General features: G+C 47.7%; 1 protein-coding gene across 2 annotated transcripts in view; it reads right to left on the bottom strand.

Annotated features, from left to right (window-relative positions):
- Positions 1-1,829: 1,829 nt before the first annotated feature.
- Positions 1,830-17,926, bottom strand: part of LOC146772655 (islet cell autoantigen 1-like protein) — a 142,139-nt gene continuing 126,042 nt past the window's right edge. The window contains exons 2-4 of one of the 2 annotated variants that reach the window (XR_014972261.1): positions 4,403-4,616; positions 3,779-3,851; positions 1,830-2,098 (exon numbers count right to left, since the gene is read on the bottom strand). Coding sequence is in view for 1 of the 2 variants with exons in the window: in XM_085638868.1 (XP_085494994.1) it covers positions 1,977-2,098; positions 3,779-3,851; positions 4,403-4,441 (234 nt within the window). In the remaining variant the exon portion in view is untranslated. The remainder of the gene's footprint in view (positions 2,099-3,778; positions 3,852-4,402; positions 4,617-17,926) is intronic. The other variant, XM_085638868.1, reaches the window with a different exon arrangement.

The following is a 17,926-nucleotide window of genomic DNA, read 5'->3' as shown; positions in this document are numbered from 1 at the left end:
GCTTAAACTCATGTAAATGAGAGGCCTAGTGCATTGCAAATGCTTGTTTTGTAGAGAAACAGAGAATTTTCTTTGCTGCCTGCTGGAAGATGGTGGGGCGAGTATGAAGAGAATATAGCAATCACCTCAAAACGGAGCTCTGTACCTTTCGAAGGTCCTTTCAATGTTATGCTTTAGGGAAGGGCTCTTCTATATGGCAGCATTAATACATGCAATCATATGGAGATGAAGTATGTAAAGAAAGAGAATTGTTTCCAAACACTAGACAATTTCGAATATAGTCTCTTCAACTGACTGTCAAAGGCAGCTTCACTATATCGAGGGCCCCTGGAATTATGTGGCAGGGGAGGGTCAAATTATGCAGCACAGATGAGTAAATAATTCGGCAAGAAAATGCAAATTATGCGGCACATTTTGTGATAGTATTACTTCATTATTTTGTGATTTTAAAACTTTTTAACACTATCTGGGCATTATTTGCACCTCATTAGTACCAGTTTAACATCAAATATAGCAATAAGGTACAGAAAAGCGTCCAGGGATCTTTTCTAAAGGGCGGTCAACTGTGCGGCAACATATGTTGCTGTGTATTTACTAAATTTTGAATCGTTTGTGCGAAAAACATTTTTTTGTTGTTAAAATCTGCCGATTATGCGGCAGATGATGGATTATGTGGCAAGTGCAGTATATCTACAATTATGCGAAAATCGCTTCGCCAGCATATAATTCCAGTGGCCCAGACTATATCTGATACAGACTTGTGATGACATTGCCTTTTTTTCCCTAGCACAATCTACTTTGATTCTATGTCTCAGACAGACAGAAGAGTTTGAGAAGGACAGGTTTAGAGGGAGCTGATAAATTGCTTTCGGGAATGCAATAAAAGGGTTTGCATTCCGTGGAGTGATGCGCAGTATGCATATAAAATAATCAAATCGGTGATAAACTAGAGCCGGTGGTTGCATGGGGGGGGCCTGTCGCTCATTTTCGACTTATTTTAACTCATGAGATTTTCACACAGAGAAACGGAGAGAAAAATATAAAAGGAGAAAGATCGAAAAAGGGTGAGAAAAGGAGTAGGCAATGATGAAAAAGAACCCACAAGATTAAGATAAAAGAGCAGGGGGTGTCCGGAGGGGGAATAAAGAGGAAGGAGGGGGAATCATGACTACACAGCCTTAGTATTCAGCGCCACCGATATTCATAGTGCTGACCGCAGATTTCTAAACAAACCTTTGGGCCCCGCCGGTACATGTTTTACAAATTAAGCACTGAACTAAATCCATCAAATCACATTCAGGCTAGTCTGATTTCTTGATAGTGGGTTGTCTTGAGTTTTTGGAGTTCCCTATTCAGTGCTCATGTATACAATATGTCGCAGTGGTCCAGGTAGGAAAGAACTCGAGCTCTGCTGAGCTCAGCACTCAGTTCACAGGAGAGATTCCTCCACAGTATGAGCTGTAACTTGGTGACACGCTTTACCTTCTGCTTTGGAGTTCGGGTTGTTCCCAACTCCACAGATCACTGGAAGAAGATTGTTGGGGCAGCTGTACTTTCAGTGACCGGGATCTAATTCTTGTCCATGGCGAGGAAGAGGAACTTTTTCTTCACCTATTGATGTATGTGACTCAACCATGTGGAGACTAGGTTTCTGTGTTCAAAATGCTACAGCCTGATCGTGATCTGTGTGTCATCCACCACATGCGTTTGAGAGTGCAACAGAAGCAGCAAAAGGCCCCGCGCCAAAGGTCACATGTAGATGATAAGAAGGTGCAGAGAAATATCTTGTGAGACCTTGCAGGAGATGAGTTTAGTTGACAAGGTGAAAGGAAAAAAAGATGAGCAGAATTGCTGAGATTGATTAAACCATTTTACCTATCACTTTTTTTTCATGGAGATTATGAAGGTGCAAGGGGTAGCAAGGGGTATTCCCAAGAGTGAGTCCTGTGCCAGTTATTCAAGCTGCACCTCCTGATTCAGGTCCAAATAAGCCGAAACCAGTCGGCGTTGCTCATATTCCTTTTCAGAGGCGTCATGGTCTGGCAATCGTTTCTATTGGTGCAGAACCAAGGTAGACTGCCATATGGTATGTTCATGTCTGAAATGACACGGTGAGAAAAACATGACTGGTAAGGCAGCCCGAGTACTTACCGCTGAGTGAGGTTAATACAAGCACTCCCCAATCTCCAAGCGTTCCCCTATCTCCAAGTGTTCCCCTATCTCTACCAAGAAGCAATGAGACACATTTCTGTAAGTTTAAATGGTTGTCTTATAACTTGGGCGTTGTCCCTGAGAAGTCTATATTTCTTCCTATGCCCCGCTCTGCACCATAAAGAGGCCCGCACTGGCACCTCAGAACATGACAATTATAAAAACAGAGCGTCATGTACCATCATTTTTTCTAGTACACGAAAAGATCTGTTTACATTTCCAAGAAAAGTGAAAACGATTAGATCTTAAAAAAAGCAGGGAAATAAATAAAATGTAATAGTAATTTAAAAAAAAAAAAGAGTAATGGGAGCAAAGAGTCGAGAATAGGAAGAGAACATTGGCCAAGGAGGCAAAACATAAAAGAATAAAAGCATTGGCATAGCCAATAGGTCTCGCCTTTGGGACCTTAAAAGTGTTTAGCCATGCAACAGCTGATGTTGTTGCACCAAGGATATTGTGCTGCATAACTAAATACTTATAAGGTCCCAAAAGCGAGACCTATTGGCTATGCCAATGCTTGTTAACACAAGTTTTGCATAAGCTTAATTTCACCAAAATGTAAAGAGCTGCAGACAGGCAGAGCCTTGGTTTGAGTTGGATCTGCAAACCTAAGTTGTTCAAAGGGGTTTGTAAGAGAAGAAGAAGCAGAGCCATCCACCAACCTTAGGAACACACTAGAACCCAGCAGATTCCTCATCTTGTGCTTCACACAGGGGAATGCTGCCCACCCTTACAGAAGAAATGGCTCATTTAACAGCAGAGTTCTCAAGGGCTGTCTAGGAAATCATTGGGATCACCCAGGAAACAGCAGGTACAAACTGCGAGGTCTAAATAAGTCGATCCCTAAACGATAGCCATACAATCTTGCGTCTCAAAGGTACGTCCCGTTATTTTATTCATTCACTGGATGTGAATACTTTTTGAACTTCAGCTTTTGATTTAATGGTTTGAAACAAATTCAATGCACTTGTTGGAGTCTGCTACTAAATTCAGCATTATATTAAAATACGCAATGGTGGCAAAATGCGAAAGTGGACGAAATTTTAAAGAAGCTACATGTAAGTGAACATGCTTAGCTTATGTCTTCTTACCAAAAAATCATTTGTTTTTTTGCGTTTTTCATGCTAACCAGAGAACCATACATTTGCGTGTACATCACTCTGGTTTATCATTATGCACAAGTACTTTCAGAACTTGAATACACTGTATATTGCCAGAGAGCGGGGCCTGCTCATTTAAGATAAAACATCGCCTGTATATATGTACGAGACTGCAACCTCGAAGTTTGTTATCCAGAAATCCATATCTCCAAATGGAAACCATCTTGAAGCTAAAGTTTGTGCTCTAACAGTCACACTTGAGCGTAAAACATTCCCACCGAAGATGAAAAATAAATAATTAACGCTCCCCTACTCTCATTACCTTCACAACCACTGGGACTACGCTAATGTTTGCCAGCACACAATCAATCACATTGTCAGAAATTAATCATGACGTCGCAAATGGAACAGCCTGAGCTTAAACAATAAAAGCTTAAATGCTATTGGTGTGATTGTCGGGTACTTACCATCGACTCTCTGTAGGTATTTTTCAATGATCTTTAAAAGGTCCGAACCAGTCACCTGGACAGAGTGGAAAATCTTTAAAAATAAAAAATAGAACAAACTTGTGTTTACGAGTTATTCACTTAAAGTTAATAGTAATCAACCATACCCTAACAGTGAGTGGATACCAAAACAGAGAAAGAAAAAAATAGTACAATCGATAGAAGAAAGAGAAAGTATCTATACAATAAAAGATTATAAGAAAACACACATAAATCTGGTTAATCAAATTACAAATTCCAACAAGCATGAGAAACGAAAGTAATAACTAAAAAGAACCGGTTAAGCAATACACCTTCATTATTTGCTAGTTTATCATATCTTCTTGCAATAGTAGAACAGTTTAACGCATGTTTGTAGTGACAAAATATATTTTGTTAACAAAAAGTTAACTTAGAAAATATTGCGGAGACTTACAAGTTTTCTTCCACTATAATCTTGCTGTACCAGTAGGATATTACCATTTGGTCTTAAATGTCAAAACCATGCGGTCCATTTGCACGGCAGAACCCATCTAAGCATTTATCTGCGAAACAGGAACAGTATTACTTGCTTGTGCCTCAGAGTCAATTGGTTGGTTCCCATACCTCGAGTTTGGCATCCAGTTCAGCATCAGATGCCACCATGTGTTAATCTTCTTTCTTGCCGGTCACTTTGATTAGCACTTGTTTGGTTTTCCAGTATTTTTTCTGCATCCTACTGACGACAGACCGATCCTCTTCTAACTGGTGCAGTCCATAGGTATCCATCGTGTAAATGCTGTACACAGAAGAAAACAGATAATGTGCCACGATTGTCCACCTAATGAAAAGCAGGGACTTTACTTTAAGAATTCAATAGGACTACTATGAACGGCAATGTCTGTAATACAATTTACAAGCAATTCGTGATCCGTGGGCTTTGAAAGGGGGGTTGTTGCCTGTAAACGCACCTCAGCAATTAAACAAGCATTGGCAAAGCAAACAGGTATCGCTATTGGCGAGCTATTGCCTTTTGCAGTTGCTGGGTATGGGTGGTGAACGGGTGGGGCGGATACAGGTGGTGAAGTTGAACGGAAGGCCGGTGGAAGTGGTGAACGGGAGGGCCGCTGGGGGTGGTGAACGGGAGGGCCGCTGGGGGTGGTTAATGTGACGTATGGGAGGGCGGGTTGTTGGTAGCAGGGGTAGGGGGCCTGCGCGATTCACTTGCGGGAGTGAGCAGCTGACGCCGCAATAATTGATAACATATGGCGCCAGCTGCTCGCTCCCGCAAGTGAATCTCCAGACGTGCACGCGTTGCCATTGAAGGCAATGGAACGCGTGCACGTTTTTGTCTGAAAAGCCGAAGCGATCCCTAAAGGTCTTTTTGCCAAACAGCGCATGTGCGCTGCATAGGCGAGACCTAAAAAGAACAATGAAGTCGGTACTCAATATGAAACCAATAAAAGAGAAGTCAAAAAATGTGTGCTTCCAACTTCACAACTGACATATGGGAATGGCAGAAGGGTGCAGAGCTACTCTTTTGCTAATTATAAAAAAAAGAAAAATACGAAGGATCCCAATCGAGTTTGTGGCTCTCCTTATGTAGAGGGTACTAACTCTAGTGACAGTGATCAGGTGTTTACATACGATTTAGGTTCAATGGACAGTTTAGTGACTAACGATGCCTCGAATATTAAAAACATGTTTATTATTTTAAATAAGATGTTCTGAAGTCATAGCTAAGGACCGACGAGGAGGGTGTACATATGGACAGTTAGGAGCTGGAGAGCATCTTTTTTGAACATGCGCAAATAATGTCCATTTGATTTTATAGAAATGAAAAGCAGGGTGAGGGCATTCCTAAATCACATATCTGTCAAGATATTTTTCTATCCACAGAGATCAGTCTGTCTGTTTTGCTGAAGAGATGAAGCATGACTCTACAACAGAGTTGTGCAAATAAATGAAGTTGAAAAGTAGGTTCCAAAAGTAGGAGGCGGTATCTGGTGTTTGTATGGAGCAAACCCAGCTGAAAGGCAGTGGGTGGCTGGGAAGAAGCAAAGGTACAGCCAGTGCCTAATTTGTAAATAAATAAGTGCCAGGGCTATCGTCAGGAGGCCACTGCAGCGTGCACCACACATTGCCCCTGCCATGCTGCCAATGATAGCCACAACACAACTACTAACCATCACAAGTGTAACAATTCGGACTATTTCAGACCCCCAAAACAATAAGAATGGCTTGGGCTGCAGGTAATAGCCATTTTTTTTTTTTTTTTTTTTTTTTTTTGAAAACCTTTATTTCAAAATTCAGGACACAGCTATTCAGCCGACAGCCCGAAGGTTCGGCAGCATTGCAAGTTAGATACAGTGATGTGTCCCCAATGCAGTTCAAAGAGTAATGCAAAGGTCCAATTTTAAGTAAACACAGAAAAAACTCACAACAAACCCCAGCAAGGCAAGGACATTGAGAGCCCATGGCGAAGGCCCCCAGGGGAGGCCGGACCCCACTCATCTACTAAGTATAAGACTGTGTGCGGAGGAAGAAGGGGAACAGCAGAGGCCCAGAACGGTTACTAAAACCAAACTGTGCTGGAAAGTAGGTCAGGGGAAAGCTGTTCCTCGGGAGGTTCCAGGTCCGGGGCAAGACATATTCCCCTCCTGTATTGGTTCCACCGCCCCCAGATGGCATGCCACTTCCGGGGGCGACCTCTAGAGCAGTAGACCGTCTTCTCCCTAAACATGCTCCAATCCATGTTCTCCTTCCACGCGGTCAGTGTAGGGGGCCCCGAGGAGCCCCATAATCGCGCGATATCCCTTTTAGCTACCATGTTACCCAGAGTCACCCATTGGGTCTGCGCCTCATCGAGGTCAGTGGGCCCCCAGACGTTCAGGAGGCAGCACCGCGCCTCCGGCTGTACCACAATGCCCGTCACCTCCCCCATAACTGCATGGACTCTCCTCCAGAACTCCACAATGACACCACATTCCCAAATGATGTGCAGGAAAGTACCCACCATACCACATCCCCTTCTGCACAGGCCGTCCTCCGAGAATCCCATGTGGACCAGCCTTGGCCCCGTCACATACACCCGGTGCAGTATTTTAAGCTGCACCAGCCTCAGACGCGACGGGATCGCAACCTCCTTAGGCGAAGAAACCGCTGACTGCCAGTCCTCATTATCCAACTCAAGGCCATCCCTGGTCCACTGTTCTCTCAGCCCCAATAGCAAGTCTGCCCGGACGTTTATCAACTTCTTATATATGAGCGAGATCTTGCTCTCGGGCATATGACCATCAAGGACTCGGTCCTCAAGGGGAGAGGACTCCGGCACCTTCTCACCCTCCACGAGGACTGATCGGAGGGCGTGACGCAGCTGGATATACCTAAAATACTCTGAGGGCCCTAGCTCAAACTCAGTCTGCAACTCCTCGAAGGACTTCACCCTCCCCTTATGCAGCACATCTCCCACCTTGGATATACCTATCAGATCCCACTTATCAAAGCCCTTCGTATGCCAGAGTCTTCCCAATCTTTCCGATTCAAACAATGGGGTAGCGAGGGTTAGCCTATCCTTCCAGCCCAACGAGTCAGTCGCCATCTTCCATACGCGCACCGCCACACCTGTGGGCCCCGTGAGGGACGAGTCCAAGGACCGCGAATACAACGCCCTGTAGTAGTTGCCGCCGCGCAGCAGCCACCTATCCATGGCATACCCAGGGCTGAGGGCAGGGCCATAAAACCCATGGTTGATCGCGCTCAGCTGCGTGGCCCAATAGTACCGTCGGATGTCTGGGAGCGCAATGCCCCCATCGTACCATGGGAGCGTCAACTTTGAAATAGCTATTCGCGGCCGCCCATCCCACAGCAACGTCCTTTGGAGGCCTTCGACCTCCCGAAAGTATTTGGCCGGTACCCAGTCCAAGGTGTTCTGGAGGGCGTAGAGGAAGCGGGGAAGAGACATCATTTTGAACAGGGCCGCACGCCCAACAAGGGAGAGCGGCAGTCTCCGCCAACCTTCAACATCTCGCCTCAAGCGTACCAAGGGGGGGAGCAGATTCCTCTCATAGCGCTCAGCAGGATCCATGGATATAAAAATCCCCAAATACACAAAACCTTGCTGGGCAACCTGTATCGAACATGTTCTAGGGATCGGTGGGACCTCGCCACTAAGAACGTACAAGTACGATTTGCCCCAATTAATCACAAGCCCCGAGTTCCTACCGAACGATGCGAGTACGTCACAGACCACTATAAGTGACTTCTTAGGTGAGGCAAGATACAGCAGGATATCATCGGCATAAAGCGAAATACGGTCCTCGTGATCAGGTGACCACCGAAGGCCCCGTATATCCGGGTGCCAACGTATCCACGCAGCCAACGGTTCAAGGGCGAGGGCGAACAACAGAGGCGACAGGGGGCAGCCCTGCCGAGTACCCCTACCAAGCTGAAACGGAGTAGATGCCCGACCATTCACCACAACATTCGCTAGTGGCCCCTCGTACAGCAACCGAACCCAACTCACAAAACCGCGACCGAAACCAAACTTGGCCAGCACGGCCCATAAATATGCCCACTCCACCGTGTCAAAGGCCATCGTGGCATCAAGAGATGCCACAACAGCCGGTTCATGCAGCGTGCCCGCCCTGGCGATGACGCCATGAAGACGCCTAAGGTTCAATGCTGTGTTTCGGTGCGGGATAAAGCCAGATTGATCCGGGTGGACCAAATCGCCAAGTACCCTAATCAAACGGGTAGCCAGGAGTTTGGCCAGAATTTTCGGCTCAGCGTTGAGGAGTGAAATGGGCCGATAGGAGGCGCATCTATCTCGGGGTTTACCCTCTTTATGTAGGACCACGATCGACGCCAGCCGCTGATCCAACGGAAGGATCCCATCCCCCCGCGCCTCCAAAAACATGGCGCGCAGGTGAGGGGCGACCCTATCCGGGAACAGTTTGTACAGGTCGATCGGCAGTCCATTCGGTCCAGAGGCCTTACCCGAGTTCAACGCGCGAATCGCCCCCGCCACCTCGTCAACCGTGATGTCACCATCCAAATCGTCCCTATCTATGTCAGAGAGGCAGGGCAACTCGATATCACGGAGGAGATCAGACGAGTCCTCGGGCGGCCTGTCCGACACAGAGGAATAAACCCTATGAAAATACTCCGCGAAACACTTCACAATCCCCTCAGGTTCCACAATCGCCTCTCCCCCCTCTCCAATCAACTCTGGCACCACTCTATTGACCCGTTCTTTCCTGTCCAGCCACGCCAGGAGTTTCCCTGCCTTATCCCCAACGTCATACAGGCGGCCCTGTTGTTCCCTGCTGAGGGTCTTAGCGGCGTTCGTCACCAGGTCCCTATACTCCGCCTGCTTCAGGCAAAGCTCATGCAATGAGGACTCTGTAACCTCCTCCTCCATATCCCCTTCAAGGGCCGCAATCTCCTCCTCCACTTGCCGCACCTCGCCATCCCTCCGATTCTTGGCAGCCACCACCAGGGAGAGGGCCTCCCCCCGAAGCACGGTCTTAAAAGCTTCCCACAGCGACACCGCCGAGTCCACGGTTCCCAGATTGTCCTTAAAGTAATTATCTACCTTCTTTACCAGGGCGCTGCGCATCTTGGGGTCTCGGAAATACCATGGGTTGATGGGGGCCACCCTCCCTCCTCCCTCCCGACCTAGATCCAGCCGGATCCACACTGGCGAGTGATCTGAGATACCGCGTGCCATGTGCCTCGCCTCGGATATCAACGAGGCATGTGCGGCCAGAGTGAGCAGGTAGTCAATCCTGGAGAGGCTACCATGCGCCCCGGAGTGAAACGTGTATTGACTCTGTGTGGGGTGCCGGAGCCTCCAGCAGTCTATCAGACCAAACGTATCCAGGAAGTCTGGAAGCCATTTCTGAGCCCCCCCTGTGTCCCTGGGCGGGTATTTATCCAACAGTCCGGAACCCACAGCGTTGAAATCCCCTCCCACTACCAGCATTCCCCCCGGGAGAGTCAGCAAAGCCCTGCCCAGTTCAGCAAATGTGGAGGCCTGCAGGGCCGGCGGGACATAAACCGAAACCAAAACCAAAGTCCTTCCTTCCCACCGCCCCGCCACCGCCACAAACCTCCCCCTATCGTCAACAATGGTGGAGTCCACCTCAAAAGGCAACGATGCTCTAACGAGGATGCCCACACCCCTGGACCCAGAAGAGAATCCCGAGTGTGCAATGAATTTATACCCCTTCCTATTCAGGGCATAGCACGTATTGCCTATGAGATGCGTCTCCTGCAGCAGGACAACGTCTGGCATTGAGCGTTTCAAAAATTGCAAAACAATCCCCCTCTTGATGCGATCCCCCAAACCATTAACATTCCAGCTTATAACACTTAAGCCTCTACCCCCCATCCTCAAACGGAAAGAGGCCCACCCCACACCCGAGGCGCCACCATGGAACAGCCCTGAGGATAATCATCATGCCTTGCAGAAATAAACCCCCCAACAACAAACTCAAAATCCCCAAAACTCCCCCCACCCTGCACCCCTGCTGCAGCTTAAAAAGCCCCCCCAACTTGCAGTGTGCCTGTCGCCCTACAAAAACAAAAATCTACAAAAAGTACCCTAAGGGAGGAAAAGAGCACCCCTCGTCCTCCCGCAACCCTCCACAGTTACTGCACTCTGTTCAAATCTTCAAGTATGGTCAAATCAAGTCAGGCCGGCTTTGAGATATCAGCCCTGTCCATCCCGGCCACTGTCTCCATGCTCGGCTGTGTCCGTCGCCGGGGCAAAGCGTCCAGCCATTCGTCGGCCATAACAGGAGAGTCAAAAAAGAATGTCCGATCTTCATGCACCACCCGTAGTCTGGCGGGGAAAAGCATGGCATACTTCAGGTCCAGTTCCCGAAGTCTCCGCTTCACCCCCAGGAAGCTCTGTCTCTGTCTCTGCACCTGCTGGGTGAAGTCCGGATAAAAATTCACCGACGCATTCTGGAAGGGGACTGGGCCCGTCACCCTCGAAGCTTGCAGGATAGCGTCCCGATCTCGAAAATGAAAGAGCCGGGCGACAATCGGCCGCGGCGGGGCACCCGCCTTGGGCCGCCCGCCCGGCACCCTATGGGCCCTTTCCACCGCAAAAAACTTTCCAAGGCCCTTAGGCTTCAGATGATTGAGGACCAAGTCTTCCACAAGCAGGTCCGTCGAAGCCTCATCCGAGGACTCCGGGACCCCGATGACGCGCACGTTGTTGCGCCTGGACCGGCTCTCGAAGTCCTCCAGCCGGCGGGCGGCGAGGTCACTCTCGGCCCTCAGCTTCCGGACCTCGTTCTGCAAATCCGCAACATCATCAGTGAGGCCCGTGGTCTTGTGGTCCAGGTTCTTAACGCGTTCGTTTGTCTTGCCCAGGTCCGAGCGGATCAAGTTGACATCCACCAGGATGGCATCCACCTTATGCGCCAGGGCCTCGAATTGCCTCCCCATCGAGGTCTGCATCCCATCAAGCGCGCCCATGACATCCTGCAGGGAGAGCTTCGGTGTCCCAGGCGAGTCCTCCTTCTGGGCATCCGGCGCCTGGCTCAATCCACTCGGCGATGTTTTCAGGAGGGCGTAGCGGTCCATACTGTTGACTTGGGAATACGTTCCCCGCCTGGTGGACTTAGTCTTCAGCCGATCCCCTTCTGCTTTGCCCGACATAATGGACTCCAGGCAGTCCAATGCAGTCCAATGCAGTGAAGACCGTTCCCTCTCAGAGAGAGGAATAAGGAGTGAGCAGGTCCGCCTTGTGCTGCCAGAGTAGCCCGCCGAGCGTCCTTGAGGTTATAAAGCCACCCAGAGCTCTACAGTGTCCGGGCAGACAAAGGGAACGAAATCGAAAGTGAAAGGGCAAGGGCCTCCGTCCGACAGTTCACACCTCACCAGGCCGTTGTTGATCAACTAGGAGTCGGGCATCCTGCCAACTCTAGCCCCTGGCATCTCCGGGAGTTAGGCCGCAATCTTTCGCCAGTCGTAAGTCCGGTTCCCGACGGGCGATCCGACCGCGGGTAGCATCAATCGCCTCCCTGACAACTCAGCAACACGGTGCCATGCATACCATCAGGATTAGAGACAGGATAGTCGACGGAGGGCGCGAGGGTCTCGGGAGCTCTAAGCTCACGCGGCCATCTTGGTCAAGCGCTAGGCTCCTCCGGTAATAGCCATTTTGAATGCATATTGAATTAGTAATTAACTGTTGTTGTGGTCATCTATCCATTAGCCAGACAGTGCCACCTTGTGGCAAACTGTCAAAAGCACCGGTGTTGACAATCAAGTCCTGGTGCCGAGCACCAGAAACCACTGGCTCAAATTAAACACTGGGTATATCAATCAATGGTTGGAGGGGAGTTGGGTTCTGAGATGGGAAGGGGACAACTTTTGCGTTGGGGAATAATTTTCTTTAAAGAGGTCTGCCTTCCTCTCTTTGCTACATTGGAGCTGGGTTGGGTCAGTCTGGATGGATACTGAGAGGTTTCAGCTCTTCAGTGTTCAGACAGAATGACCTTTTGCCTTTTTACCACTTCTTTGTCTGCAGTCTGATGGTGTCTTGGATGAGGGTGAGCGCGAACCACTCTTGTCAGCAGAGCAGTGGGGGTACTGGTCGTGATGGCTTTATAGATGATGCAGCTGGCTTGTAAGTTGGGACATGCTGGCAAGTGGAGTTCCATCAGAGCAGGGGCGGCGTGGTCAAATTTCTTCAGGCCCTCTATGAGGTGTGCTACGGCGTTTAGGATACCCCTAAGGTCAGCCAGTCCGAAGACTAAGAGGCATGGTGCAGGGCATTGCCGCTATCGAGTTACAAAAGTATGAGAACTTTAATGGCATGATTTGACATTAGTAGAGAGGTGGTACCAAAGCATCTTGGTTTCCTTGATGATGCATGCTGTGGAGCTGCAGACGTACTAGTTATTCTTGGAAAATAGCCGTAATTTAGTTATGGTGGGGTTGTGCTTCTGGAAGGTGGTGCTCTGGTGCAGGCAGTGCATGCGGCAATGGGTGTCTGTAGTGGCGGAGATTTTCAAGTTGTTTATCAATGGCATATTGGTGAATTTGATGCTGTTGTTGAGTTCCAAGGAGCTCCATGAAGAGGTTAAAGATGACAGGGCACAAGATGAAACATGGAGGCGTGTGCAAGTATTAGGGGTCTTCTGGGGCATTGAGGCTCCCATGTGAACGCTCTGGTTTTGGTCATATATGTGGGAGGAGACCGAGTAAAGGACACTGTAATTAAAGTTTAGGGACTTCAGGGTGAGGGTGGGATGATCAGTGGTGTCGACAGCGGCAGAGAGATCAAGCAATAATGGGAAGCAGGAGACATCTTTATCTCTGATCTGGAGGGTGTTGTCTCTGATTTATAAATGCAAAACAACAGTTGATGGACAGAATGCAGAACAATGTCATACATTCACCCCAGTACAGAGATCTGGGCCTAAATCCATCGTTTTTTTGCTCACCATGCCATTCCAGTTTGAACCCAGCCATATGCAAATCAGTCTTGACCCTGTGCGTCATGGGAACAGTCCAGCCCGAACTGCCAAGCCAGGTCCTCCCTGGACTGGAAACAAGCATCCTAGGACCGGTTTCGGGGTTTCACCCCTCTTCAGCCAGGATAGCTTGATTCCAGTGGCATGGAGAGCACGGGACTCACGTCTGAGCATACCCGTCACACTCGGGGTGACAAATGCAAAACAACAGTTGATGGACAGAATGCAGAACAATGTCATACATTCACCCCAGTACAGAGATCTGGGCCTAAATCCATCGTGTTTTTGCTCACCATGCCATTCCAGTTTGAACCCAGCCATATGCAAATCAGTCTTGACCCTGTGCCTCATGGGAACAGTCCAGCCCGAACTGCCAAGCCAGGTCCTCCCTGGACTGGAAACAAGCATCCTAGGACCGGTTTTGGGGTTTCACCGCTCTTCAGCCAGGATAGGTTGATTCCAGTGGCATGGAGAGCACGGGACTCACGTCTGAGCATACCCGTCACACTCGGGGTGACAAATGCAAAACAACAGTTAATGGACAGAATGCAGAACAATGTCATACATTCACCCCAGTACAGAGATCTGGGCCTAAATCCATTGTTTTTTTGCTCACCATGCCATTCCAGTTTGAACCCAGCCATATGCAAATCAGTCTTGACCCTGTGCCTCATGGGTATTCCCAGACGTGGGACCCGTGCTCACTACGCCACTGGAGTCAAGCTATTCTGGCTGATGACGGCTGATAGCCAGAAACCGGTCCTAGGATGCTTAATTCCGGTCCAGGGAAGACATGGCTTGGCAGTTTGGGCTGGACTGTTCCCATGAGGCACAGGGTCAAGACTGATTTGCATATGGCCATGTCTAAACTGGGGTGGTGTAGTGGGCAAAAGAACGATGGATTTAACCCAGATCTCTTGACTGGGGGAGAATGTATGCATTGTCAGCATTCCGTCCATCATTTGTTTGTTGTAACGCTTTTCGCCCTAAGTGAGGTGGGTATTCCCAGACGTGGGACCCGTGCTCACTACGCCACTGGAGTCAAGCTATCCTGGCTGATGACGGCTGATAGCCAGAAACCGGTCCTAGGATGCTTGATTCCGGTCCAGGGAAGACATGGCTTGGCAGTTCGGGCTGGACTGTTCCCATGAGGCACAGGGTCAAGACTGATTTGCATATGGCCATGTCTAAACTGGGGTGGTGTAGTGGGCAAAAGAACGATGGATTTAACCCAGATCTCTTGACTGGGGGAGAATGTATGCATTGTCAGCATTCCGTCCATCATTTGTTTGTTGTAACGCTTTTCGCCCTAAGTGGGATGGGTATTCCCAGACGTGGGACCCGTGCTCACTACGCCACTGGAGTCAAGCTATCCTGGCTGATGACGGCTGATAGCCAGAAACCGGTCCTAGGATGCTTGATTCCGGTCCAGGGAAGACATGGCTTGGCAGTTCGGGCTGGACTGTTCCCATGAGGCACAGGGTCAAGACTGATTTGCATATGGCCATGTCTAAACTGGGGTGGTGTAGTGGGCAAAAGAACGATGGATTTAACCCAGATCTCTTGACTGGGGGAGAATGTATGCATTGTCAGCATTCCGTCCATCATTTGTTTATTGTAACGTCTCGGATTTATAAGGCAGCTGTTTCTGTGCTGCAGTATGATCAGACGTTAGACTGGTAGCCGTGTTGGAGGTGGCTGGCCTTGCCGTGATCTGGAAATTGTGCACAGACTGCTTTTCAATGATCTTCCCAATGGAAGTAAGTGAGTGAAGGCATAGTGGTTAGCAACGTCATCTATGTCTAGTTTGGGTTTCTTTGTGAGTGGAGGATCTGGACTGGGTTGAGAGCTTCTCTAAATAGTCAAACAGCCATACGACAGACGCTCTGTGCATAACTTTCTTCCTCTCTCTCACTTCATTAGAATTTTCATTCCACTACACCTGTCTGGAAGGGATACATTAAATTACATTAAATTGCATTTTTTTTTTAAATCTAAAATGCTGGCAAAGGCCAATTGCCAACTCAATATTGCTGATTGTATTTGGGGAGAGGATACTTTGGGTCATATCAGCCTATCTATGGTCTAGAATTGGAACAGCACAAATTCAAATGATTGTAAACTGCATCTGACTTGAAGACGAATATGTTCTCCATGTTTACCGTAGAAAATCTCTTTATCGGCAAATCTCCCAAAATTCTAAAGCCAATTTAAAAGAGAGTGGGTCCCGAAAAAGGGCAACAGGCTTTGTAACGCATAATTGCAACATCAGCAGGTTGATAGATGTAATGCTTGAATTAATCTGAGCCACTGACTTTTTTTTAAAACACATTTTATTGAATTTTAAACAATTTACATCCATTAGGAAAACAGACATTTAGCATAGATGCCTCAGACTTCGTCATACCGTCGGATATAGGGAAGCCATTGTGGGATCCAGGTAGTGCTATCGTACATATTATACAACATTATACCACCATGTTGGATAATTCTGTTAAACAATAGTCTACCTACAAATGCTCCAACGGGCTATTTCAATGGTATTGCAGGAACACATGAAGAACTGAGGAGAAAATAAATAGAATGGAGCAAATTAAACGAAACTAAACCCTACCCTCCCCCCCTTCCCCGAATTCGGCTGGCCCAACCCTATCTCACCATCTTGACAACACGCTCCCTCAGTTGTTCCCACTATAATGAATTTGATTCTGAATATGTACACTTGATAAAATTACATCACAAGACTATATGCAGGGCTACGTTGCATTCACAGGGGGGGCTGGGTTCGGAGGGACTCCTACTGGTCCAGCACTATAACGACTGGTGCCGGCGCAAGTTTCTTGAAAGCTTCCAAAATAATCTCAGTCCATGGAAATATCCTTTTTACATAGTCCGCGGGCTTCTTCACGTCTAAATGCCACGCTTTCTGCACTATCCCATCTCACTACCTCCCGGTGCCAAACATAGAGTGGTGGGGGTTTGGCTATCTCAGCCACTGACAATGGCATTCCAGTCCATTGTTTATGGCCCCCATGCATCTCAACACAAAGGAAAGCCATATGCAAATCAGTCCCGACCATGCACCTCATGAGAACAGTCAGTCCCGAACTGCCAGGCCAGACCCGCTCCAGAAGGGACAACAAGAAACCTCAGACCAGTTTCAAACTACTCATCAGTAAGGTATGGCTCGAGTCCTATGGAAGAGTGACCACAGAACCCATTTTTGGGCATATAACCATCGCAGTTGACCCATAAACTGAAAAAATAAGGAATGCTGGAATTAATCTCAGCCACTGACAATCACTCATGCCCGCATTCCAGTCTACTGTTCTTCATCCGCCAAGCCACTCCAGACAAAGGCAAGTCTTGTGCAAATCAGGACCTACCCTGTTCTTCATGTGAACAGTCTGTCCAGAACTTGCATGCGAGACCCCCTCCAGAAGTGACCAAAGCAACCCCAGACAAGTTTCAACCTTCTTAGGTTTCAGTAGTGTGGTATAGCTCGAGTCCTATGGCACAGTGAGCACAGGATCCACGTCTGAGCATACCTGTCACACTGAGAGCGTAAATTGCAACAGCGTGATGGGGGAAATCTGTGAAATAATCTCATCCACTGGCAATAGCTTAGGTCGCATTCCAGTCCATTATTCTGTTCCGACCATGCCTCTACAGACAAAGGCAAGCCTTATACAAATCATTACCAACTTGCTCCTCATGGGAACAGTCTGTCCCAACCTGCCAGTCGACACCCCATCCAGAATGGACAAAAGGCAACTTTAGACAGATTTTGACCTACTTAGGTCTGATCGTTTTTTATCACAACAAAATCTGCATGATATGGTAAATACTGTATGTTTATCCCTGTTACATTTTGACAGGTTTGACCGGCTGACATTTCAGCAGAAAGTTAACGATTGTTGGGTTATTGAAGCATCCGATAATTATCGGATGCATTAAATAAAAACAAACTTGTAATTCTGTCCCATGCACAAACAGAGTATTACACACGGAATGGAATTTAATGAGCCACTCATAATTAGGCCCTAAGACAATTCATATTTCACTTTGTTTTCACTATTTATTTTTTTAGAATACATTATTTTATTTTCACTGTGGTTTACTGAGTACTGTTTTAGAGATTGACACAGTTTGTGAGCAAACAAATTAGTCGTTCAAACATTTTGGGGAGTTGGTCAAGGTCTGAAAAACATACAAACAAATGCAGATAGGAAGTCAAAAGAGTATTGTGAAAGAATCCAGGAACGTCAATTTCCAATGGCTAGGAATTATGTGCAATAATCTTGACCATCAGTACAGGATATGAGATATAACAACAAAAGTGAAAAGTGAGAATAATAAAGATCAACAGCTTCTGCACTCCCAAAACACTATCATTCAGCAAAACTAGAAAACCAATACATTTTTTTTTTTACAGAGTTTTATATAGCGCAAACTTGACCCTAAGGTATCGGGTATCAGAGCGCTTTACATAGCACCAGTTGTGTTACATGAGGACACGTTCATTTTTGTTTTTGTTAGGCACGGGATATTAAGTGATTTGCCCAGAATCACAGGATGTTCAGCGACATTGCCGAGACTCGGACCCAGTTCCCCAGATTCGAGGTCGACCGCCCTATCCGTTAGACCAACTCCT

This window comes from Triturus cristatus, chromosome 12, assembly GCF_964204655.1.
Source record: "Triturus cristatus chromosome 12, aTriCri1.1, whole genome shotgun sequence".
In the NCBI taxonomy this organism is placed as follows: Eukaryota; Metazoa; Chordata; class Amphibia; order Caudata; family Salamandridae; genus Triturus; species Triturus cristatus.
Note: the sequence above shows the minus strand (reverse complement) of the source record. Positions and strands in the feature narration are given on the sequence as shown.